At 45.9% G+C, this 26,498-nt stretch overlaps 1 protein-coding gene across 1 annotated transcript in view; it reads left to right on the forward strand.

Annotated features, from left to right (window-relative positions):
* Positions 1-26,498, forward strand: part of LOC123767944 (uncharacterized) — a 276,215-nt gene that overhangs the window by 177,638 nt on the left and 72,079 nt on the right. The window contains exons 18-21 of the mRNA XM_069316973.1: positions 1,603-1,731; positions 12,248-12,465; positions 24,018-24,120; positions 25,370-25,807. Coding sequence (XP_069173074.1) covers positions 1,603-1,731; positions 12,248-12,465; positions 24,018-24,120; positions 25,370-25,807 — 888 coding nt within the window. The remainder of the gene's footprint in view (positions 1-1,602; positions 1,732-12,247; positions 12,466-24,017; positions 24,121-25,369; positions 25,808-26,498) is intronic.

The following is a 26,498-nucleotide window of genomic DNA, read 5'->3' on the forward strand; positions in this document are numbered from 1 at the left end:
AGCAACCCGCATGAAGCGAGACCGTCGCTCTACCGTCCATCACAAGTGGTTGAGCGTAGTAGAGCAATAATAATAAGTCAAAGGAAAAGGCATGAACAGTCGTAGGAGAGAGAGAGAGAGAGAGAGAGAGAGAGAGAGAGAGAGAGAGAGAGAGAGAGAGAGAGAGAGAGAATAAGAGAGAGAGAAAATAAGAGAGAGAGAATGAGAGAGAGAGAGAGAGAAAATAAGAGAGAGAGAATGAGAGAGAGAGAAGAGAAGAGAGTAGAGTAGAGGAGACTCCTCGCATGAGTAGTAGAGGTGTGATTCAGGAAATACCTGACCCGCTTGTTCGCGCCAGTTTTCCCGTCCTGCATGTGTAACTCTTCTTACTAACCCTTCGTCTGTCTCCTCTTCTCTTCTTCTTTGTCTTCTCTTCCTCTCCTTTATATCGCACATTTTATCGAGATCCACCTTTATCCCTCACTTTGTATTTCACACAGACACACATACCATTATGAATGGAATGGAAGTTCTGTTAAATAAGCACACGAATGCTGAATTAAGAGCTGAGACTTGACCCTGCAAGCACATCTAGGTGAGTGCACCTAGGACAGTGCACACTGAAGCGATCACATGAACAAACTGGGGACAAACTGAACCAACTCAAAGCAATAAAGAATTGTACCAATCAAAACTTAAAAAAAAATAGCTCCCAGAAGTCTTCAAAGCTGAACCCGTCGTACGACACCAATAAGAATAAGACATGGAGAAAGAATACCAGGAGAAGAATGATAATAATAAGAGCATGGGAATACCTGGAGCGAGGGAGTTCAGTATAGAATCAGCGCTGGTTGAGGGACTTGGGATATGGAGACAGACTCAGCTAACCAGAGTCATTCATCACTAGAAAAAGAGATCCAGAGGCAACCTCATCTTAGCGAACACAAATAATCTGTGATATAGAGACAGTTGAATATAACGCGAGGACCTGTGGTAGGCATCCATCAGTCTCAGGAGACTATGGAGTTGTGCTCTGGTTGGTGGTCTGAAGTGACCTCTCCAGGGCACAAAGCCAGGGTAGGTTGATATGGTAGAGAAGCTGTCACCCATGCAGCAGGTCCTCTCTTTTGTCTCTCCATGTAGAGGCTTGGAAACAGATATGAGCCAGAGGGATACATGTTCAATTCATGTAGGCTTGTGGAACACATGGTTGTTCTTCCTGGCGATCGATAGTTTTAATGCGGAACCCAAGAACTAGAACCCATTTGCCACAAGCACAAGTAGGTTGATTAACGGGTCGGTAGACTCATCACGCGCGTCGCTGCTTGTAGACTTCCGTCTTGTTATTTGTAATCTTTCCTTGAAATATTCTCTTGTCCTGAAATTCTGTAATTTATCCTTTTTCTCTTATCTTCTCGGGTCGTTTGTTGTCGATGCCTCGTCTGCTTTTGTATGCTGGCACTGCTGTCTGCTGGTGCTGCTAGTACCTGCCTCTAATACTGCTGCTGCTGGCTCTGCTGCTTTAGTTAATGCTGCAACTGATGCTGTCAGTTCAGCTGCTGCTCTTGTAACTTGACGTGGCTGCTGTCATTTGTATTGTCGCTGGATATGTTTGCTGTTAAGCTGCTGCTGCTGATGATGATGATGATGATGATGATGATGATGATGATGATGATGATGATGATGATGATGATGATGATGATGATGCAGCAAATAAAGCATCATCATCATCATGCAGCATCATCCCTTATCGTCCCTTTCCTTTGCTCTCCTCCTAACTCTTTATGTTTTTATCCAAGAGTTCAACACCATTGAACTTGCATTGTTGACTATAAGTGAGGACGCAGAAGGTATTGTATACTGTCAAGAAAGCAAGGAGCAGCGTTGTCTCACGCTGAGATGCACACTGGACCATCTCCAGTATTAGACTTGAATCACACAATCAGACAATTTATGACGTGTAATTAGTGTTTAATTATATGCATTACTGTTATTAGATTGCTTGTGTTTCTTGCGGGGAGGTTGGCTGTCGTCAACGTCGTCTGCTGTACATGTTAGTCTGTCTGCTGTAGGTGGGAGAGGATGTACTCGTCCACTTGCGAAACCTGTACATCTTTCCGCGATGTTGGCGGCTTTGTTTACGTTTATTGAGAAGTTTACGAGCTCTGAACCACTACGAGGTTGTTTATAACAATAATAACTTTGGGTTGTGTAGTTTCCAACCTCGTAAGATGTTTAATAAATGTAAACAAAGCCACATTGATTGTTGAGAGATGTACAGGTTTCGTAAGAGGATGGATAAATGTTGACCAGACCACACACTAGAAGGTGAAGGGACGGTGACGTTTCGGTCCGTCCTGGACCATTCTCAAGTCGATCGATTTGAGAATGGTCCAGGACGGACCGAAACGTCGTCGTCCCTTCACCTTCTAGTGTGTGGTCTGGTCAACTTACTTTAGCCACGTTATTGTGACTCATCGCCTGCAAGATGGATAAATGCCTTGTTGAATCCTGACTGTGGTTCCTCCATACTTGTTTGATCTTGTCGTTGTTGCTGCTTCTTCCGTACCTATTTCTCCATGTTCAGGTGGGTGTTCTATCAGCCCTCTTCCCCCCAGCGGTGTAATTAGTGTTCCTTGATTACCTGTTCCGCCCTACATGGAGTATCCAGCGTCTTCCTGCAAGTAATATCTCCTTCCTCCACACCTGCTCCTCATTACTATACCAACAAGTGTTTTGCTCTCCTGACTACGCCTTGTTGTTCTTCCACATTTTCTCCTAATTTATTAACGTGGTTGCTCTATAGATACTCTTCGAAGGACCTTCCATATATCTCTTCTGCGTGGTATATCGGATTCCTCTTCCATATCGGTTCCTCCGTGCCTCAGGGAATAGTTGTTCATCGATACGTGTTCCTCTGTGCTTCGCCTGGGAGTTCCACGTGTTCTGTGCTTCGCCTGGGAGTCCCACGTGTTCTGTGCTTCGCCTGGGAGTCCCACGTGGTGTTCTGTGCTTCTTCTGGGAGTCCCACGCATTCTGTACTTCGCCTGGGAGTCCCACGTGATGTTCTGTGCTTCGCCTGGGAGTCCCACGTGATGTTCTGTGCTTCGCCTGGGAGTCCCACGTGTTCTGTGCTTCGCCTGGGAGTCCCACGTGTTCTGTGCTTCGCCTGGGAGTCCCACGTGTTCTGTGCTTCGCCTGGGAGTCCCACGCGTTCTGTACTTCGCCTGGGAGTCCCACGTGTTCTGTGCTTCGCCTGGGAGTCCCACGTGTTCTGTGCTTCGCCTGGGAGTCCCACGTGTTCTGTGCTTCGCCTGGGAGTCCCACGTGTTCTGTGCTTCGCCTGGGAGTCCCACGTGTTCTGTGCTTCGCCTGGGAGTCCCACGTGTTCTGTGCTTCGCCTGGGAGTCCCACGCGTTCTGTACTTCGCCTGGGAGTCCCACGTGTTCTGTACTTCGCCTGGGAGTCCCACGTGTTCTGTGCTTCGTCTGGGAGTCCCATGTGGTGTTCTGTGCTTCGCCTGGGAGTCCCACGTGTTCTGTGCTTCGCCTGGGAGTCCCACGTGTTCTGTGCTTCGCCTGGGAGTCCCACGTGTTCTGTGCTTCGCCTGGGAGTCCCACGTGTTCTGTACTTCGCCTGGGAGTCCCACGTGGTGTTCTGTACTTCGCCTGGGAGTCCCACGCGTTCTGTACTTCGCCTGGGAGTCCCACGTGGTGTTCTGTACTTCGCCTGGGAGTCCCACGTGTTCTGTACTTCGCCTGGGAGTCCCACGTATTCATCTCACAGAATTACGGGTGTCTTCCACACACACCTGTATGTTCTTATCCTGGAAGTCTTGGTGAAGGTTGTTTAATGTCGGGGCGGTGGTGGCGGGAGTGCTGGTGTGTGCTGGCGGCCTGGTGGCTCTTGTGGGCCGTGAATCCGCCATCATTACGGCCACCACCCAATTCCTGCTCCCAACTCGGGGGTTCTATTCTTCTCGATATCCTCCGCGATATAAAAAAACAAAAACATCCTTCCCTGGCACCTCCATCCTCCTCCTCCTATCTGGTATTCGAAACTTATTTCGCCACTTTCCTAAATATTTCTTTTGTTCGTATGGCTGGTTGCCATTTGCTGGAAATTTTGGGGGCGTAGCTGGAAAATGACACTTTCACTGTAGGCTACGTTTGGCGGTAATGACTGGCGGGTTCCCGCCTCTCACACACTGTTGTCACTGCTTCCAGCGGTAACTATGTCACTCCTGGAGACGCCGCTGGCGATGTGCGGCGAGGCTCGCTGTTGACTTCGAAGGACGGTGCGACCAGTCGGAGACGGACGCAATATAGTCCGTCGTTTGGTGTCGTTTGGTGGTAGTAGGAACTAGTGATAATGGATGAATGAAGGACCTTGTGGTAGGGCGGGGCATCCTGTTGTGGAATTGGTGGGTGATCTGTAGTAATTGTCCGACACGGGGCAAACGGGTGTTGGAGGTGGTGTTGGTGGCTGTGTTGGAGGTGGTGTTGGTGGTTGTATGGGATTGTGGTGGAGTATTTGGTGCGTAGGCCTTGCTTTCTGCCTCATTTATGGTCAACCGTTGTTAGAGTTAGAGTTCCCGAGTGGTTGGTAGCGCGCCTGGTGTTTCTGCCTTGCATTTGTCAACGGCAGAAGAGTGCCAGAAGCACCACCAAGCAAACACCCTAATACAGACTGGTCACAGACATCATTCCCCCTCCCCCCCCACCTGTCACTGATACGTAAGCACATCTAGGTAAGCTAATGTGGAATGCACTAGGCAGTGATCTGGTGGAGACTGACTCCATACACAGTTTCAAATGTAGATATGATAGAACCCAGTTGGCTCAGGAATCTGTACATCAGTTGATTGACGGTCGAGAGGCGGGACCAAAGAACCAAAGCTCAACCCCCTGCAAGCACAACTAGGTAAGTGCATGCGCTGGGGATCACCCCCTCCCTTCCCTCACTCCCTCCCTCCCTCCCTCCCTCCCCTTCCCTCCCGGCCTGGGAGAGGGAGGATGAGCTGGGAGGAACAACCGGAGCTCTCAGTCTGTCACTGTCACAGCTGGGTGCAGCATGCGCGGCCCCAGTGGTCTGGTCCCACTACTGCTCGTGTCAACCCTCCTCCCTCCGTCCGTCCCTCTCTAGCCAAGCCTGTACATCCCACAGGCAGTCAACACCAAGATATAACCGGAGAAGTTGTATAATCAATCTTGATTTTAAACCCAGAAAAATCATTTCAATTTTTTTTTTTTTTTGGTGCGTGTGCTTTGCCACGTGTTTCTGTGACTGTGTGTGACACAGTCAGCACCTGGGTGAAGACTGTCGCTGGCGCGTTGAGTGTGTCGCATACTTTAAGGTAACTGTTTCACTATAACCTTAAGAGTTTGGATCAAACTTTAGTGCCGACGTTAGTTGCTTCTCTGACGGCTTCATCCCAGCAAGCTTTCGTGTTATTGTTTACATCGAGTGAAGTGCTTATAAGTAATTACTGTGTAGCCAGATACTGAAGTGATTGTTAACTCGGACACGTGTTACTTGAGATACTAGTAAAGAACTCCTACTAGTAACACCTGCCATACGACATCCTCTATAGCTACCTGAAGCACTAGAAATAAAACTTGGCTAGTAATAGACTTGCTAGCCTGTGACCTCTCGCGGTAACTGACCCCTGACACACACACACACCAAGACGTGCTAGTTGAAGATGGCAATACTAGTGCTCTGAGAATACTATTATAAGCAGAAATGGAAGAAGAATTAAGATGTCGTCCAGGCTGGTAGCCGACGTCTCGGTAAGTCTAAAGTGACACAGTTTACATTTTACTCTTGTATCCACTTCTCGAGGGCTCTTGCTCCAGATTGGGTGTTGGATGCGGCTCTGGATGGAGGTGGATGTGATGTTAGATATTGGATGATGTGGTGGATGAATATGTAATGAGGTTTACGGGAGTGTAGCAATTCTAGAGGTGTTGGGATGTGAATGGGAGGTGACATAGGGTGTCATAGTAAGGATCAGAGGAGTGTAGGGTGTAGGGAGGCGTTATCTTGAGATCTTGAGGTTATCTTGAGATGATTTCGGGGCTTTTTAGTATCCCCGTGGCCCGGTCCTCGACTAGGCCTCCACCCCCAGGAAGCAGCCCGTGACAGCTGACTAACACCCAGGTACCTATTTTACTGCTAGGTAACAGGGGCATAGGGTGAAAGAAACTCTGAACTTGGGTTCATACGGGTGTAGGGTGTAGGGGAAGGGTGAGTATGTAAAGAATATGACGTGATGAGGCTTTGTGAAAATGGTTGCTGCGTGTTTGAGGGAAAATGAGAGAGAGAGAGAAAGCAGGAGAGGTAGGTAGGATGGGGATGTGATCTTAGTGCATGGATGGGGAAAGAATGGTGATGTGGAAAGGGAGAGATAGAGCTGGACAGAGATGGATAGATTATGATGGGCCAGAGAAGATTGTTGATTTGTTGACAATTGAATTGAAAACCAAAGAATGAGATTATGACTTCATAGTGACGTCATACTTTGTGCATTATATATATATAAAACAGAAAATTGTATCTAACATTTTCGTTGGGTCGAGTCAGGTCGGGTGGGGTTGAATTAGGGATCTTAAAGAGTCCCAGTGACGTAGAGTTACGACTCATATCCACGTTTTCTATGCAACGGACTCGATAGGTTAGGTGGGTTGCTTGGGTTTATACGTTTCTGGTTAGGTTAGGTCGGATTTGTTAGGAAGTGACAGCTAGCTTAAGAGAACGAGCTGATATATCACTTGTTGAAGTATGTTAGCACTGGAACTAGATCTGTATGCCCTGCCTACTAGGCCTAGATCTGTATGATCTGCCTACTAGGCCTAGTTGCCCGTATGCACGTGTAAGGGATTTCACGTATCAGCAGACAGGTGGGCGTCAACGGACCAGTGGGAGGGCGTTTGTTGACGGGCGCGCTTGTGGGTGTGGGCGGGACTGGGTGGGGGGTGTGGGTGGGCGTGGGCGTGTCGGCGGATGGAGGGAATTAAGTGGGTGAATATGAGGGGGGGGGATGAGTGAAGGTAGGCTTAGAGTTGTAGAGTGAGGGTGGTGGCATTTGTTGACGGGTTTGTGGGCGGTGGCACCTGTTGACGGGTGTGTGGGCGGTGGCACCTGTTGACGGGTGTGTGGGTGGTGGCACCCGTCGACGGGTGTGGGCGGTGGCACCCGTCGACGGGTGAGGGCGGTGGCACCCGTTGACGGGTGAGGGGTGGGGGTGTGCGTGACCAGCGCGCTCACTGGCCGGGGTGGGAAGGGAAGCAGCAGGGGCCGGAAGAGGATGTAAGGTCTGGCCCTGGCCGGCCCTCAGGAGAGGAATGCTGCCGGAATTCGATGGTAAACGGGAAGGCCTTTGAGAAGAGATGGACACCTGTCATGGCGGCTTGGTCTCAACTAATTGAGCATGTTGAGGTTGAGCTTCAGCTCTTGGGATGTCCTCCACCACTTTGCTTCCTAGTGTATTCCATTTGTTCATTATATAACACTATATTTCTACTTTTAATGATTTAAATATACGTTATTTCTAATATATCTGATTTCTGTTGTTATTGTTATAAACAGCCTCCTGGTGCTGCGGAGCTCAGTTGTTTAATAATTGTAAACAAAGCCGTCAAAGATTGAGAAAAGATGTACAGGTTCGTAAGTGCTTGCGTAACTGCTTCGTGAATCTGCCAGTGTGTAGGCTTTCTCATTAAACTTTAAGAGTGAGCAGCAGAGCGGAGGGCGAGAATTGGGTTGGAAGAGTGGCCAGGAAATACGCCCATCCGCTCCAGCTGGTTAATTTTACACAGTTTTTTATTTTCATTATACAGGTGGGGGATGGGTGAGTTTTTATTGGCCTGTGTAGTAGGTGGAGGCTTGTGTATATTGGCCGAGTGATCCTTTATTGTGTATTGGTATTCGACCAACACCTGTTGGAACCATTAGGTTATGCTGTTAAAATAGGTGTGTGTCTGTCTGTCTGTGTAGGGGGGGAAGATATGGTTGTGTGTTTATTATTTGTATTCACTATTTATACCTGCAGGATCGAGCTCTTGGACCCCACTTTTCGAACCGTCGGTTGTCTAATGTACTGACTCCCGACCTATTTTTCTCTGCATTATCAACTACATATATTTCTCTCTCACACAAACACAGAGAGCAGGAAGCTGCTGCTGTTTGTGATTAACTCTCAGATACTTATGTACTGCTACGTGAATAGAGGCGTCGGGTGAAAGAAACTCTGCCCATTTGTTTCTACCTCGTTCGGGAACCGAACTCGCGCCGCCGCTGGATTGCAAATCCCGAACGCTGTTCGCTCGACCGTGAGGACTTTCTCTGTACTCACCTAGTTGTGTTTGTGGGGGTTGAGCTCTGCTCTTTCGCCCTGCCTCTCAACTGTCAGTCAACTGTTACTAACTACTTTTTTTTACACCCCCACACACACCCCAGGAAGCAGTCCGTGACAGCTGACTAACTCCCAGGTACCTATTTACTGCTAGGTAACAGAGGCATCAAGATGAAAGAAACTCTTTCCGTTGTTTCTCGCCGGCGCCTGGAATCGAACCCGGGACCACAGGATCACGCGTCCAGCGTCCTGTCCACTCAGCTACCGGCCCCCCCTGAGTGCGTGTGTGTGTGTGTACTTACCTAATTGTGCTTGCGGGGGTTGAGCTCTGGCTCTTTGGTCCCGCCTCTCAACTGCAGAGGTGTGTGTTTGTACGCGCTCGCTTGCATGGTCATCTGGATGCACTCTCCTAGCTCCTAAGCCCCGCCTTTCCATGCACCGGTCGATAAATGCAATGATTCATTCTCCTCAAAACTCGTGTCATATTTTCTTTTCAAACTGTGTATGGAGTTTGCCTGAGCGACCTAGTCCGTCCCCCGCCCGTTCCTCCTCTTTACAAGTCTTAAGCTAAAGAAATGCTTTCAGACGTCTTGAGATGCACCAAGAAAACATATTTGTTGGAGAAAACGAAAAGGTTCTTTCACCATCTAGCTGAGCTTCTAGGAGTTGAATTTGATTTCTTGGGCTCCGTCTTTCAACACAAATTCGAGGACGATTTGGGTGCTGTGGTATCTACATTTGAGTTCGTCTAAGCTGTGTGGCCTTCCACTGTGATATCTTTTATTGTAGTTCCTTAATGCTTAGACAAATTATTGTGAAGATCCTTGTGTTGGTTCTCACGTGTGTCCCCTCGTTTGTGTTATATTCATATCAAATATTCTCTTGTTTTCCCCTGGCTATTCCAGTGGGAATTTTGTATGCTGCAATCATGTCCCACTCCCTCCTGACTCTTATTAACCACTTGGTAATTAATTTAGTTTGTCCAGGTAATCATTTTTGTCTATTGCGATTTTTCGTCGTTTTTATCGTCGGCGGCAAGCTTTGTGAGGTAGAGGAGTGTCTTCTCTGTCTGTCTGTGTGTCTGTCCGTCTGTCTGTCTCTGTCTGAAGCGTGGCGTATGATATTGCTGTAGACGCATTGGCGCCGAGTCGTTAGTGAACCACGACGACAGCCACCCCTGCATGGCACTCCGCCCACACATGGCACTCCGCCCACACATGGCACCCCGCCCACACATGGCACCCCGCCCCCACATAACACACTGCCCACACCTCCACCTGTTGATGCTGCTGATCAACCCTCTACTTTTGCCATTCCAGTGATGGGTGTTGGCTCCACTTCCCTCTCCCAATTCCCCTCTTCCACTCTTCTGTTCCATTTTCCAGTCCTCCATTCCACTCCAGTCCTCCCTACCACTCCATTCTTCCCCTACCCCCTCCTCCACATCCTTCCCTACCTAGCCCCTGTCCTCTGCTATTCTACTCAAGAAGACAATGGTGGGGTTGGCGCTCCTCCTCTCTCCTCACAATACTAGTCAGGACCGATTGTTGTTTTCATGCCTGAATTGGATGGTTGAATAATTACCATAAATTTGATGTTGTGTATTGGACTCTGAGGGCTCCAGTGTGGCGTGTGTGTACAGGACTGAGGGCTCCAGTATGGTGTGTGTGTGTGTACAGGACTACACCAACGATTACAGTCATGTCCTATACCTGTTCGCTCCACACAAGACAGTATCACCCTCTTGCTCCTCCCCTATCACCCTCTTGCTCCTCCCCTATCACCCTCTTGCTCCTCCCCTATCACCCTCTTGCTCCTCCCCTATCACCCCCTTGCTCCTCCCCTATCATCCCTTTGCCCTTTCCCTGAATCTCATTCCCTGATCTCATTAAGAAAGCCAAGAACCCCAGAGAGAGAGAGATTAGTTTCCTGTCGCAGCAATTAGGTGTCGCGGTCTAGAGAGGAAACACCTGTAGTCTCCTAGACACCCGCCCTGTACCTGAGGTGCTGGAAGAAATCTTATTAAAAACTCATTATTGAGACGGTTATGTAATATGTAATCCACCTGTATTTACTTAATTTACAGATTACTACTTTAAGTAATAAATGGGTTGGGAAGCCAAGGATAAAATTGTTTTATAAGCTTCAGATATCATAATAAACTTGTCCGCAGACGCATATAAATGGAAAAGTGAAAGGAACATTTGTTGAAATTCGTAATGCACAATTTTGATTGTAAATATGATAGGAGTGCAAGATAATATAATCGTTGCCATAAACTAGTAAGGGTTCGAGATGTGGATCTTGAGAGAAGCTCGATCCTTTAGGTACACACACGTATACACACACACACACATTCCTGAACTAAAGGGATTGAGCTATGAGGAAAGACTGAGCGAACTGGACCTTACCACACTGAAAGAATGGAGAGATAAGGAGAACATGATAACAACATATCAAATTCTAAGGGAAACTGACAAGGTAGACAAAGCAGCAGTGTTCAGAGCTTGGAATAACAGAACGAGGTATCACAGACGATAACCAGAACTAGAAATGAGTGTTAGAAAGAACTTTTTCAGTGTCAGAGTTGCAATTAAATGGAATAAGGTAGGAGTAAACGTCGTTAAAGCTAATTCGATTCAAAATTGTAAATGTAAATATGATGGTTATTGATATATCCAGCGTACACTTAATATATATATATATATATATATATATATGTCGTACCTAGTAGCCAGAACTCACTTCTCAGCCTACTATTCAAGGCCCGATTTGCCTAATAAGCCAAGTTTTCCTGAATTAATATATTTACTATAATTTTTTTCTTATGAAATGATAAAGCAACCCTTTTCTCTATGTATGAGGTCAATTTTTTTTTATTGGAGTTAAAATTAACGTAGATATATGACCGAACCTAACCAACCCTACCTAACCTAACCTAACCTATATTTATAGGTAAGGTTAGGTTAGGTAGCCAAAAAAAGCTAGGTTAGGTTAGGTTAGGTAGGTTAGGTAGACGAAAAAACATTAATTCATGAAAACTTGGCTTATTAGGCAAATCGGGCCTTGAATAGTAGGCTGAGAAGTGCGTTCTGGCTATTAGGTACGACATATATATATATATATATATATATATATATATATATATATATATATATATATATATATATATATATATATATATATATATATATTTTTTTTTTTTTTTTTTTTTTTTTTTTTTAAACATAGGAAGGGAGTACCACCTCTAGCTGGAAGAAGGGGGACCCATAGCCTCGGAGGAAACCACGCATAACGCATTAGAGGGAATGTTTAGATCCCCTCCAATACAGTTTCTGTGTGCTTTTCTCCTACCACCCCCTTCCTTGAATATTTTTTGTGCTTTATTATGCATTTGATGGTTACAAGATATACATGGGTTGATACAAAAATAATAATGCAAAAAGGTGCTTAAAGGTTATGGATCTCTTGATATATAATATATATATATATATATATATATATATATATATATATATATATATATATATATATATATATATATTATATATATATAATGTTTTTTGTTGTTGTTTTCAACGTAACGTTGTTTTTTCGGTAAACTTTTTACTGTTAACTGTTGTTGGTCCATATATCTGTAGTTTATAGCAGTAGTTCAGGTCCATTTGGTCTGAAGTTTCGATCCACGAGCGATGGTGCTTTATCAAGTGCTCAACTGTTTTTGTAAACCAGGAGTGGAACTTTTTGTAAACCAGGAGTGAAACGTTTGTAAATCAGGAGTGGAACTTTTGTAAACCAGGAATGGAACTGTTTTTGTAAACCAGGAGTGGAACTGTCTTTGATAGATATAAATATTTAAGCCTCAATTCATAGAAAAACTACAGTCATGAACGTTTATATACTTCTCTACAGCCAGGAACGTTTCTTGTAAACACAAGACGTGCCATGTTCGTCTAGCTAACCTGTACCGCCTCGAACGCTTGTCCCACCGTAAAGCACAGAGTTCCCTTCGTCAGCAACTCAGCTATGACAGTTCCCAAGCAGCTTCAAAACGCGTGAGTAATGAGACTGGAAACTCAGCTACCAGCTCTCATGAATTGAGCACATGTGATATTGTGATAACACATGTGGTACTATGATAACACATGTGGTACTGTAACTACACATGTGGGATTGTGATAACATAACTGCTTTAGGGGTTGGCTCCGTTGTTTGCCCAGCGACATGTATTGAGTTATTTTAATGGTAGTTTGGGGAAAATTCTTAGTTTCTGTCTGTCTGTCTCTCTCTCTCTCTCTCTCTCTCTCTCTCTCTCTCTCTCTCTCAGTAGATTTATTCATAATTGCCTAAGCATTTATAATTACCTCATATCATTAACTCAGTGTTCAATATGCATGTACAATGTACATATACATTTGATAAAAACAATTATAGCAGCAGCAATAATGATGATAGTTATTATAAGCCTCGCCAATTGTCACTCTCCAAGACATGACAGTTTCATTGAACACTGACTGGTTGTAATAAAAATAATTACAATAATAAGTATATTTACAAAATAGTAAATACAGACCGAGTGGCAGTATAAGATGATAAAGATTATAAACACGTGAAAATATCGAATTATACGGGAATTATAAAATCAAAGATTAAGTATTTCAGTAATATTTACTTAAGATATTTTTGTGTCGTTGTCAGAGAGTGTATTTGTGTCGTTAATCTTTTTGGTGACTTGTATAATACTTAACAGGTATTGCATTATTTTAATAAGACAAATGCAAGTATTGTATTGTAAATGCAACTGTATTGCAAGTTGCGAATCTGCAACAGAGACCAGAATAGTGGCGGGGTTGTCGTTCTCGAGCACCTCTCAATGACCTGACATATCTTTGAAACTCTCCTTGGAGCACGACAGTGGACTCGAACCTGCGTTTTCTCGTAAGATAAACAACTTCCCAAGGCGGCTCCGCCACGGGAATAATTAGCCTGGGCTAACATTAATAACAATATAATGAGCATTATGTCTGAGTGGTTCAAGTGGATGGGCAGAGTTTGTCTGGGAGAACGCTGATTGGTCCACGGATCCGGGGCAAGATAGTGAGTAGTGCTTATTGTGCTTAGGGTGTGTGGGTGGATGGGGTTGGGCAGTATGGGCTGTGCTTAGGATAGGAGGGAGGCTAGGGATGGGGTTGGGTGGGGGGGGGAAGGAGTGGGTGTAGGGTGACGGGTAAGGACTGGAATGTGTAGAGAGCTGCGCATTAGCCATTGAGCGAGGTGGTGGGTGTGGGAGTGTGTAGTGTGTGTGTGTAGTGTGTGTGTGTGTGTGTGTGTGTGTGTGTGTGTGTGTGTGTGTGTGTGTGTGTGTGTGTGTGTGTGTGTGTGTGTGTGTGTGTGTGTAATTACCTAAGTGTAGTTACAGGATGAGAGCTACGCTCGTGGTGTCCCATCTTCCCAGCACTCTTTGTCATATAACGCTTTGAAACTACTGACGGTCTTGGCCTCCACCTGTGTGTGTGTGTGTATGTGTGTGTGTGTGTGTGTGTGTGTAGTGTGTGTGTGTTTAATGAACTGATTGTGGAGCTCACGCCTGCCCTCTGGATGGTCACTGCATGGAGGCTACACAATCACATATGTACAGCAACTGGACACACATGATTGTGTTCACATGTATCCAGTTCCTTAAGAGCACAGTGTAAACAGGAGTATATGGACTATCTACAATAGGAAAACTCCGGGTATTAACCAACAATAAGCATTTGGCGTAATATAAGTTTCGATGAAATATTTGTACATATGTTTGGGAGTATCATTGATCAAGTTAGCTGTCAGTTCTTGCATATTGTAAGGTAGAGTGTACGAACAGTATTGGTGAGAGTTTACAGTTGTTACACTCATCAGCAACAGGTGTAAACTGCTACGTTTATTTACAGCTTTTCGTACGTCAAGCTGAAGTTACGTCATGGAGCGACAGGTCTCCTACAAAGAACGTCGTTTTTCGTTCGTATGCGTTACATAAGGCCACAAATTGTCGTACAAGAAAATGGTAGCGACTCGCGAAATTGACATAATGTCCCGTTTTCAGTTGTGGGTCCTCTGGTAGGTTAGGATAGGGAGACTTAGGTACCTAGAGCCGGTCGGCTGAGCGGACAGCACGCTGGACTTGTAATCCTGTGGTCCTAGGCCGCCGGCGAGAAACAATGGGCAGAGTTTCTTTCACCCTGTGCCCCTGTTACCTAGCAGTAAAATAGGTACCTGGGTGTTAGTCAGCTGTCACGGGCTGCTTCCTGGGGGTGGAGGCCTGGTGGAGGACCGGGTCGCGGGGACACTAAAGCCCCGAAATCATCTCAAGATAACCTCAAGATAACGACGGTTTCTTGACGTTGGGAAACATTCAGAGGACGGACTCCATTGTCACAACTGCACTTCCAACAGCCCCACCGGAGTGATGTGGGGAACCGTCACTATATATGCTTTGGGAGCGCTCTGTAAGCCATCAGCTCGGCTTAAGACGTTGTGCTCTACCTCAAGACGAAGCTTATTGGGCTCATCTTAATTAGTTTCCTGGATGGGATGGGGGCGATTGTAATTTGGAAGGAGGTAATCTCCAACGGTGCAGGGAGATTGCATAAATTAAGCCCTTCCACGGATCATTATTGATCCGTCAACATCATTAATAATGCCTTACAAAGGGTAACTGAAATCAGATAAATTCCGATTCACATTCTTCGAAGGAACTAGAGGCACATATTTAATTCAAATTCAAAATTCAAATGTTTATTTAGGTAAAATACATACATACAAAGGGGGATACAGATATTAATGAATTTATAGATAGAGCTAGTACATACAATGCCTAAAGCCACTATTACGCAAAGGGTTTCGGGCAGAACTGTTTTACTGTTAGTTGAATAGAATCGTGTCCAAACATTTCGTCCAGAGCGGATAACGAACTCGGAATCAATCGTTTGTGAGCCTAATATCTTATATAATAAATGGAAGGTTTCTATATCTTTAATAGTGAAGGCTGTTATACCTGGAAAAATTCGTGGTTTATAAAGATATGACAACTTTCCTTCAGTTTACCATTAAACAAAAATGGTGACGTTTTCAGTATTTGATCACAAATTCCATTTTCTTTGACGGTTACGATGTGAAGGCTGACTCAAAAGTTCTCGACTGACCTAACGGACAATAGTAATAATTCGCCTTGTCGTGCAGAGGAAGAACACTATGCTTGTGACGTCCCTCATTTTGTTTTTAATTTTGTTCAAGATATACTCTAGAGTATAGCACTATCTGGAACACAAAGTAACTATGTTCCCTGATGTTGTTATAGATTCAGCTACCCGAAACAAGTTCCAAGTAGCACGGGCTATGGTGAGCCCGTAACTTACCTGGCACAGGAGCGGGGCAAGTAACACGGGCTATGGTGACCCCGTAACTTACCTGGCACAGGAGCGGGGCAAGTAACACGGGCTATGGTGACCCCGTAACTTACCTGGCACAGGAGCGGAGCTGACTTCTCCTGATGGTGTTCGTCAGCTTGTGTTGAATGTTGTGATGAAATGTTCCCACCTACTTGTCGGCTAGTTGTGCTTGCGGGGGTTGAGCTTCGGCTCTTTGGTCCCGTCTTTTTGTGGTTGATTGCCCTCCCAAGGTATTGACACAATAGTCGACTGATCCTCCGGGTACCCATTTACTGCTAGGTGAACAGAGGCATCGGGTGTTCGGACACGTGCCTATAAACGCCTCGCCCTGCCGAGGACTCAAACCCAGGACCAGTCGGTTGTGAGCCGACAAGGCTTACAATTTCCGTGTCATTTAACAGTTTGGGAAGTCCGTTTCCTCTTTGCTAAAGATATTGATTACAGATTATAGATATAGATTATAGATTCCGTGACCTATAGATTACAGTTAGGAGTTCTCTAGAATAGATCAGTCTAGTACTTGTTACCTTCTGAGTTTCAGGTGTTGTTTTAGCCATTGAAGCATTTTGACAGCGAAATTGGGCGTTTTAGATTGTATGGGCCAGGCGAATCGAATGATTTAAACGTTATGGAATGATTTAGACGTTATCAAATGATTTACAACTGGGATAGTTAGAAGCAAAAATAGTGTTACTCTGTATCTTGCTCTGATGAAGGCGAATTAAGCCGAAAACGCGTTGAACATTCTCTAATTCGTCACATGTGGTTAAACTTTACACAAATGGGTACAGTAGCAGACGACTTTGGCTCATGCTGGCAGGCTTACAGCTTTCCTTTATCTTCTCTTTTTATCTGCCAATCGGTTAACAACCTAGCGCCCAATTTACCGCTGGTTGAACAGTTATGGTCTGGCGCCCAGTCACTTCTCCCTGGATCGAAATCAGGCAAGGGAGGATTGACAGGACATCAATCCATAAATTGTTCAACCTCCTGTTCAGCGTTCTCCGTCAGTTTGAGCTTAGAGGGCCAGCTTGTTGGAACTGGTTCTAGCCTGGCATTGAACACACACACAAACACACACACACACACACACACACACACACACACACACACACACACACACACACACACACACACACTCACACTCACACTCACACTCACACTCACACACACCAAGTGTTCAAGTAAACAAGTGACCTTTCGAGTAATTATGTACCAGAATCCACTAACTTTAACCTCCGGTGATACATGCTAATACATGTGGTATGTTGACACATAATACATGTGGTATGTTGACACATATGTTCTGAATGGTACTCGGAATACCTGTTAGTTGTATCAGTGGTTACCGAGAAGCCTGTGTGAGATTTGGGATCATAGTACGGTACAATGTTTTTGTCATGGGAGGTACGATATTGGGATCAAGGGACGGTACAATATTGGAATCATTGTAACATTACAATGCCCTTACAGAAATAATTATTAACTCAGAACGCACAAACAAGTACAAACAAATATCCACAATGCACAACAAATAAAATAGTTACTAACAGAATAAACAAATGTCACATTTTGACAAAATGTTGAATATAATATTCGTTGTTTTAAACTCAACAAATTGCCGTTTGGAACAGAAAACGGAGGGTCCAGAGGGGGGGAGACTGACAAATACTGATGGCCTAACATTTGCTGATGTCCCGCCAAGCTTATCTGGGCTGCCTGTGTAATGAGAATTCGAGCACCATTTAATATATTCATTAATAAAATGCAGGCGTGTATGACAGGGTGATATGCGCTGGCAGCAGAGGCTTTTTTGGGCGCGAAAATCGGGTGATAGGTTCGTGGAAGCTGTTTTTTTTATGTTAATGAGAGAGCAATTGTTTTTTTTCTATAATTTCAGATTTTTTGTGAAACCATATCGTATGTAACATGTAACTGGTCGTTCCCATTGATTGATTGATGAAGATTAAGCCACCCAAGAGGTGGCACGGGCATGAATAGCCCGTAAGGGGGGAAAGCGCCAAGCCATTACGACTACATAGCACTAGGAGGGGGCCAGGATAAGGTTTTGGGATGGGACGGGGGAATATGAATAGTGTCTAACCAATTTGGACGGTCGGAGATTGAACGCCGACCCGCATGAAGCGAGACCGTCGTTCAACCATCCAGGATTACAAAGTGAAGATGCAGGACACCAGAGAGAGAGACAAAGACAGAGACATAGACATAGAGAGAGAGAAAGATGGAAGAGAGAGAGAGAGAGAGAGAGAGAGAGAGAGAGAGAGAGAGAGAGAGAGAGAGAGAGAGAGAGAGAGAGAGAGAGAGAGAGAGAGAGAGAGACAGAGAGAGAGAGAGAGAGACAGAGAGAGAGGACAAATGGGTGACTGCCTTCCCCAGTACCACAGTCGTAAAGAAACTTGCTGGAAACTGTAGTTTGTGACCCCCATCATTCTATCTATCACCTCCTCATATGATAAGTTCTAAATTTTCGAACCACGTGTGTGTCTCCTCCGACATACCGTGAGACACTGGACATGAGGGTGTCAGGATATCAGGGAGCCACGGAACAACTCTCTCAAAACACCTATTGAGATGAGTTTTAAGGCTTTTCGGGTCGTTATAGAAGATTAACAAGAGGAATGTTGGGCTGATGAATAGCGCGTGTCGCGGGCCAGGTGACCAGGGGCATGGGAGAGGCGAGGACTTGGAACACCAGGAAGGGACTAATGGGCAGGGAAGGTGGGCTCAGGGGCAGGGAAGGTGAGACCAGGGGCAGAGGTGGAAGAACCGTTAATTAGTCGCTGACACAGAATATTGGAACCGGTACACCTGGGTGGGATCCTTGTTAAGAGTCTTGGAGCTGGATTGATTGATTGATGAAGATTAAGCCACCCAAGAGGTGGCACAGAATAGCCCGTAAGAGGTGGTCCTTTTGAGCCATTACCAGTATCAAGAACTGATACTGGAGATCTGTGGAGGTGCGACTGCACCCTGCGTGACGGGAGATGTCTCCCGTGCTGGAACTGGAGTCCAACCTAAGGAAATATACAGGCGAGGAGTCACAATGACGTGGCTGAAGTATGTTGACCAGACCACACACTAGAAGGTGAAGAGACGACGACGTTTCGGTCCGTCCTGGACCATTCTCAAGTCGATTGTGATTACACACATGTGTCATTTTTCAAGTTGAGGAATATAGGACCATACGTCACGTATATGGGTCACATACAACTATACATATTAAATATGAATTCCCATAAATTTATAACTCCTGATTACTCCAGGTAAGAAACTGAGACATCTTAGAGTGAATCCATTCATCTATGTGTTGAGACGAGGCTGTTCCTAATAACTGTGAGGGAAGGTTATCTTGAGATGATTTCGGGGCTTTAGTGTCCCCGCGGCCCGGTCCTCGACCAGGCCTCCACCCCCAGGAAGCAGCCCGTGACAGCTAATTATAATTCTCGCTTTCTCCTCATAATTACCTAAAGGTAATTATGAGGAGAAAGCGCTAAGCCAGTATGGCAACATAGCACATGGAAAGGTAATGAGGACTAGGGAACTGGGACATAAGGACGGAGTGATGGAATGATGCCCATATTAACCCCCTTGGACCATCGGGAATCGAACCCCGACCCTGCAAGAAGCGAGAGCGTCGCTGTGCCGAGCATGGGATAGATAGGACTCCTATCCTAAGATGGTGTACCCCAGCTTGGAGGCCGCACGAGGGAGGGGGGGGGGAGGGTGGAGTACAATGGTAGAGATAGACTGGAATTCTTCATGGTTTACAACTTCACAGTTTATGGAGGATGAGGAGAAGACCACGACTAGTGTTGTACAGCTCGGCTGTTGGTCTGTACATCTGGGGTGGGCCTGCTGGCATGTACCCCCCCCTCCCTCCTCTCTCTCCCTCTCTCTCTCTCTCTCTCTCTCTCTCTCTCTCTCTCTCTCTCTCTCTCTCTCTCTCTCTCTCTCTCTCTCTCTCTCTCTCTCTCTCTCGCTCGCTCTCTCTCGCTCTCTCTCTCTCTCGCTCTCTCTCGCTCTCTCTCGCTCTCTCTCGCTCTCTCTCGCTCTCTCTCGCTCTCTCTCTCTCTCTCTCTCTCTCTCTCTCTCTCTCTCTCTCTCTCTCTCTCTCTCTCTCTCTCGCTCTCTCGCTCTCTCGCTCTCTCGCTCTCTCTCTCTCTCTCTCTCTCTCTCTCTCTCTCTCTCTCTCTCTCTCTCTCTCTCTCTCTCTCTCTCTCTCTCTCTCTTTCATTAAATGAGCATTCCCGAGGGGGGGGGGTCACCAGGGCACCCATCATCATTCCTTACGGTATTGACAGGTTCCTGGTCTACAGTGTGGCGTCGTAGACAGGTTCCCGTAGACAGGTACCTGGGTACCTGGTCGACTTAGCGCTGTAAATCTTTGCGTCTTCGTCTAAGACAGCTTTGTCAATATCTCTCTCTGGCATAGTTCGTAAAAGGGCCCCTTCTTTCCCTTTACGAACTATGTTCGTAATTCATAATTAAAAATCTGTGATGAATAATGAGGTATGATTTGTAATCATACCTAAGATAGTTTGGCGACGGTGTTGAAAATCTTGACCTAATCCATCCCAAACTAACCCAGCCCATTCTAACCCAAGTAAAAAAACAACAAACCCAAAATCCTACGTAAACAAACTTAACCCAACTCAACCCATCACAATAACCCAGCCCAGCTAACCAAATCAAACCTTAGATTCAAAATAGCCTACTCTAATCCTACAAGGAAGGGAACTATCAGGAGAAAGCTTCAAGTCATTACAACTATATACCACTTGGGAAGGGGTCAGGAAAAGGATTTGGGATGGGAAGGAATGGTGCCCAACCACTTGGACGGTCGGGGATTGAACGCCGGCCTGCATGAAGAAGTAGTTGGGTAAATGCCTGGGGAAATCTTTCCCAGGTTTCTGGGGAGCAGGAAGACAGCGTTTAGCGACTTATTACCATAATGCAGGAGTCGCTGAGGGCAAGTGTTGGGGTCTGTTGTGGTGCTGGGGGTCCCACCTGTGTCCTGGGCCGACCTGTGTCCTGGGCCGACCTGTGTCCAGGGCCGACCTGTGTCCAGGGCCGTCCTGTGTCCAGGGCCGACCTGTGTCCAGGGCCGACCTGTGTCCAGAGCCGACCTGTGTCCAGGGCCGACCTGTGACCAGGGCCGACCTGTGTCCAGGGCCGACCTGGGACCAGGGCCGACCTGTGTCCAGGGCCGTCCTGTGTCCAGGGCCGACCTGTGTCCAGGGCACAGTGAAATATGTGTTAAAACTGATGCTACGTGACACATTATCAACCCCTTGGAGACCATAATCAGGACTCGTCACACATTTATGTATCCACTGACGAAACCTGTGCATCTTTCCTCGAGTATGGCGGCTTAGTCGGTATTATTAAACAGTTTACGAAGTATAACATTTCACAACCCAGGGTTATTATTGTTATAGACAACCTCGTCACGCTTCGGAGCTCATCAACTGTGTAATATATGTAAATAAAGCCGTCATGATTGATGAAAGATATACAGGTTTCGCAAGTGGAAACTCAAGTGCTTGATAATCCTTGGCGCTGAACTTTGTTCAGTGTTCACTGGCGACATCTAACCTCACAAAGTGGTACTTAGGTAGTTTGGTAATTAAACCGCCTGCTTTTCTATCCTAGAATAGTCTTAGAAAATCAAATATTTACAATTTAAGAAAATATATATTTTGTTCAGCAGACGATGGTGATGATTTGGAACGAAAGATGTTCTGTTATGTGCGTTTCTATGTACTCCAGAACCTAGATAGTCACGTATGACATCTGCTTCTCATACATACCTGCGTCACATACACACCTGCGTCTCATACACACCTGCGTCTCATATCATCCTTTTCATTGCATCTGTGGGAGGAAGAAAGTGGCGCAGCATCCAGCCACAGGGAGAGGAGAGTGAGAGTAACCCAGCATCCTCCCACAGGAAGCGGAGGGTGAGAGTGGCCTCAGCATCCAGCCACAGGCAAAGGTCATAATTTGGCGCTGCCAGAGGGCCTGGGAAGCGCTCCCACAACACACCTGAGCATCGTCGTGATACCACACTCCCCTGTGTGTCATGGAGCCCTGCAATACCTTGTTCTCTCCTGTGTGTCAGACGCCGTCTCCTGTGTCAGATGCTGTCTGTCTCCTGTGTCAAACGCCGTCTCCTGTGTCAGACGCCGTCTCCTGTGTCAGATGCTGTCTGTCTCCTGTGTCAGATGCTGTCTCCTGTGTCAGACGCCGTCTCCTGTGTCAGACGCCGTCTCCTGTGTCAGATCCCTTCTCTCGTCCCTTTTCATTGTTTAACTTTCTTGCTGTTTTTGTGTCTGTCTCAGAGTCTTCGTCAGCTTCCCTTCGGTTGTAGAGATTTATCCCCGGCCGCTCAGCATCACAGGCCAGCCGTGGATGCTATTGCTGCTGGCTTTCGTCTCACAGTGGCCTACGTCCTCAACTCATGTTCGAGGGTGCAATCCCCAAGCAGGAGAGCAACTGTGGGACACGTTTCCTTTCACCTGATGCTCCTGATAACCTAGCAGTAAATAGGTTCCCGCGGACGTTGGATAACTGTTGCGTGTTGCATCCTGATGAAGGTCAATAGTCGGCTTAGGAAGACTATGTATTGACACAGGAAGCGCGGTTAGAACACCAGACAGCGCCGCTCCTGTGCCAGGTAAGTCTACTACGGGCTCGCCATAGCCCGTGCTACTTAGTACTTTTGTTCTGAGTAGCTGAATCTAAAAAAACAATAACGCGGTTAGAAGTAATAACCCTGATGCCGCCTGCCACACTTGCATTGTGCTTTTCCCGGCGAGGTTTCAAACAAATTAAATTGCTTGCAGTTGACTGTAAGTTATCCAGTTTGTGTAGCACTGAGTGAAGGTTATTCATCGTTACATATGTGTTCTTGATTGTTTGTACACTTAGTTAGCAGGTCCCTGCAAACACGCAACGTAACTGTCCCTGTTTTCCGATTATTACAACTGGTAATAAAGTTGTTACATCTTGTGATATCTTTTTTATGACGTATTAGAACGTTGTTACAACTTGTTATATTGGTTGTTGCAACTTGTTAGGTGTTAAAATCTTCTTCGAAGGTTGTCGCAACGTGGTAGTTTGGTCATGTGTGTGGCGGCGGCGTTCCTTTAAGCATATTTGGTTAAATATGACGGCATTGTTGGCGTCTTTGATCTTTGTCTAAGCTCTCTATGTTTCTATTTTCTTAGTGTCAGTATTAAGAATAACCAAGTTACCAAAATTCATGACGGAGAGACTCTAGTAATTATTAAAGAATTTATTTTCTTCAACGTTTCGTTCCACTTTGGAACATTTTGAGGAAAAGAATGAATACATAAGGGGCCAATTTTGGGTTAAATACACACGTGGGAAGCTCATCATTCATCATTCTAACAGTACGTTAGAATTCATCATTCAAACTTGCTCTCTCAGTGAGAGTAACGGCAGTTTGTTTCTTGAAATTGTGTTCCAATTTAAGATTGTTCTCTCCTGATCGTTTCTGCCTATATTTAAGGTCTCTCTCTTGCCCCTCGTCCCATCCTAAATCCTTATCCTGACCCCTTCCCAGTGCTCTACAGTCGTAATGGCTTGGCCCTTTCCCCTCATAACTCTCTCTCTCTCTCTCTCTCTCTCTCTCTCTCTCTCTCTCTCTCTCTCTCTCTCTCTCTCTCTCTCTCTCTCTCTCTCTCTCTCTCTCTCTCTCTCCAATCCTTCTACCGATCACTTTACGTCTAATAACATGATTGACACGACCGATTGGGCCTGGCTGGCGTCTAATTATGGCATCAAGGGGGAACCATTTACATGGATTAAGCCATGATGAATGGCTTGATTGGTTAGGATTAGCGGTGAAGTATGGCCAGATATTTTCAGCTCTTTCCAACTTGGCTTCTGTATGCCCCGCTGGGGGTCCCACGTCGCTGGCTGATATGGTAAAACTGCGTACGTAACTGGTAGTGTTGGTTGTACTGCTGGTAGTGTTGGTTGTACTGCTGGTAGTGTTGGTGGTACTGGTGGTAGTGTTGGTGATTGGTTGATTGATGGTGATTAAGCCACACAAGAGGTGGCACGGGCATGAATAGCCCCTAAGGTGTTGGTGTCTCATCCTGTCCTCATATGCAAGATCCTATTCTGTTTTATATTATTTTATGCACCATAACGAAGGTGATCTTAACTTCTTCATTCCTTACTAACATAAGTTTTTCCTCTTCCAGGTGAGTTTGGGCGCCTATTGCCTCCACGACAGTAAGTGCACGACAGTCCCTCTTGTTCCCGTGAGTCGTTTAGTGGTCGTAATTGTAGCATCTGGATCTACAGGTAAGTCTTCGGTCACACCTTTGTAAGTCACACGTTTATAAGTCACACGTTTATAAGTCACACGTTTATAAGTCACACTTATGCTTGTTAATGCACGGGAACGAAGTATGTCTTGCAGACGAGGAGTCACAATTACGTGGCTGAAATATGTTGACCAAACCACACACTAGAAGGTGAAGGGACGACCTTCACTTTCGAAGGGACGACCTTCACTTTCGAAGAGACGACCTTCACTTTCGAAGAGACGACCAGATATACGAAGTATGTCTCGTGTTTACATGTTCGTTACTTATGACTTCGTGTGGTAATATTCAGATTTTTTTTTTCTTTTGATGGAAGTTTTTTTTAGGTTATTTGGTCATGTTGAGGATATTGTGTATTATTGGTTTTTAAGACTGAATACATTCATGTAAATAAGTTACATGTGATTCAGTTTTTTTCAGTATCGTTATTATCTTCGTTCGGTGGTAACGAAGATAATAATATTAATAATATTATCTTCGTCATAACATTGTTAATCTTCGTAAAGTGTGGCGAGGGGGTCATTCCAAGAATCAGACACAGAAGCGAACTGCAGAACGAATAACACCTTTCTTAGGTGGAAAGGTTTAGTGAAGCTTAATAGGTGGTCTTACTGCCTCAGTGACCTGACTAGAAGTAAGGTCTAAGACCTGAGAACAGGTTCACCGCCCTGCATCTTCGCTACTCGTTAAGTAAACCTAACACAACCCGACCCGACCCAATGTAACGTAACTCTAACCAAGCCAACCAAACTTATTAACCTATCCTATCAGGATAGGTTACCTGTGTGTAATCTATCCTATCCTATCAGGATAGGTTACCTGTGTGTAACCTATCCTATCCTATCCTTTCCTAACCTAACCAAAATAGCTTCCATTTTGGGTTTTATATCTCGCTAGACATTTTCTAATTTAACTCTCATCAGATCTGTAGTATTCATCTAATAATTAGTTTTTGTATTTTATGTGTATATATATTTATCTTCAGAAGAAAAAGAGCACAAAAGAAGATGAGGTGATTGTCAGGAAATATCTGTCCGGACGGGAGTTGAAGGAGAGACCAGAGGCGGTGGGAAGGATGTGAGGTGGTAGTGTGTTCCCTCCACGTGACGGCTGTGGGGAGGGCAAGATGGGTGTGGCAACATGTGACGTTATTGTTTCACACAGTGCCAGAAGCAGTCAGAAACACAACGCCAGAAACAGTGCCAAAAACATTCATAATCTGCCAGAAACACAGCGCCAGAAACATAGTTGCAGAAACACAGCGCCAGAAACACAGTGCCAGAAACACAGCGCCAGAAACTGTCAGAAACACAGCGCCAGAAACACAGCGCCAGAAACACAGCGCCAGAAACACAGTGCCAGAAACACAGCGCCAGAAACACAGTGCCAGAAACACAGCGCCAGAAACTGTCAGAAACACAGCGCCAGAAACACAGCGCCAGAAACACAGCGCCAGAAACACAGTGCCAGAAACACAGCGCCAGAAACACAGTGCCAGAAACACAGCGCCAGAAACACAGTGCCAGAAACACAGCGCCAGAAACACAGTGCCAGAAACACAGCGCCAGAAACTGTCAGAAACACAGCGCCTGAAGACGGGGCTTCGAGTGGTATTACCAGGCCACAAATGAAGAGCGGGATGCGCACTATTCCTAAGACCCAGAGTGGGTATAAGCCTTAGAAATGAGAAGCTGTTCCACCTTCTTGGATATTCTTGACTCTTAGACCCCCACCTCCATCCCCTCCCATCCTCCCCTCTCCCTGCCTCAATCCTTTCCCCGTCCCTACCCATTCCCTTTGAAACCAGCCTCAATGATGTCTAATTCAGCTCCCTAAATCTCCCCCTCCCTCTCCCCTCCCTCCCCTTCCCAGCATCATCTCCCACCCCCCCACCCCCACTTCCCAGCATCCTCTCACTCTCGTCACTGCGAAAGGGAATCGTCAAGGTGGTTGGGTAGTGTTAATGGCTGTAATACGGAGCACAAGAGCACAGTAGGTCAGCCTGGTGTGTGTGTGTGTGTGTGTGTGTGTGTGTATGTGTGTGTGTGTGTGTGCGTGTGTGTGTGTGTGTGTGTGTGTGTGTGTGTGTGTGTGTGTGTGTGTGTGTGTGTGTGTGTGTGTGTGTGTGTGTGTGTGTGTGTGTTGAGCAAGACGGCCACTCTCTGCTGCCACCGCTGCGTTTCTTTTGTAACCTACGAGTAATTAATAGTTTATACCATTTTGATTACCAGGCTGTACTGCCATCATTTGAACAATACTCACAAAAACATTGGCCAGCGACACTCAGGCCAGCCACACCCAGGCCAGCCACACCCAGGCCAGCCACACCCAGGCCAGCCACACCCAGGCCAGCCA

This window comes from Procambarus clarkii, chromosome 86 (assembly GCF_040958095.1).
Source record: "Procambarus clarkii isolate CNS0578487 chromosome 86, FALCON_Pclarkii_2.0, whole genome shotgun sequence".
In the NCBI taxonomy this organism is placed as follows: domain Eukaryota; kingdom Metazoa; phylum Arthropoda; class Malacostraca; order Decapoda; family Cambaridae; genus Procambarus; species Procambarus clarkii.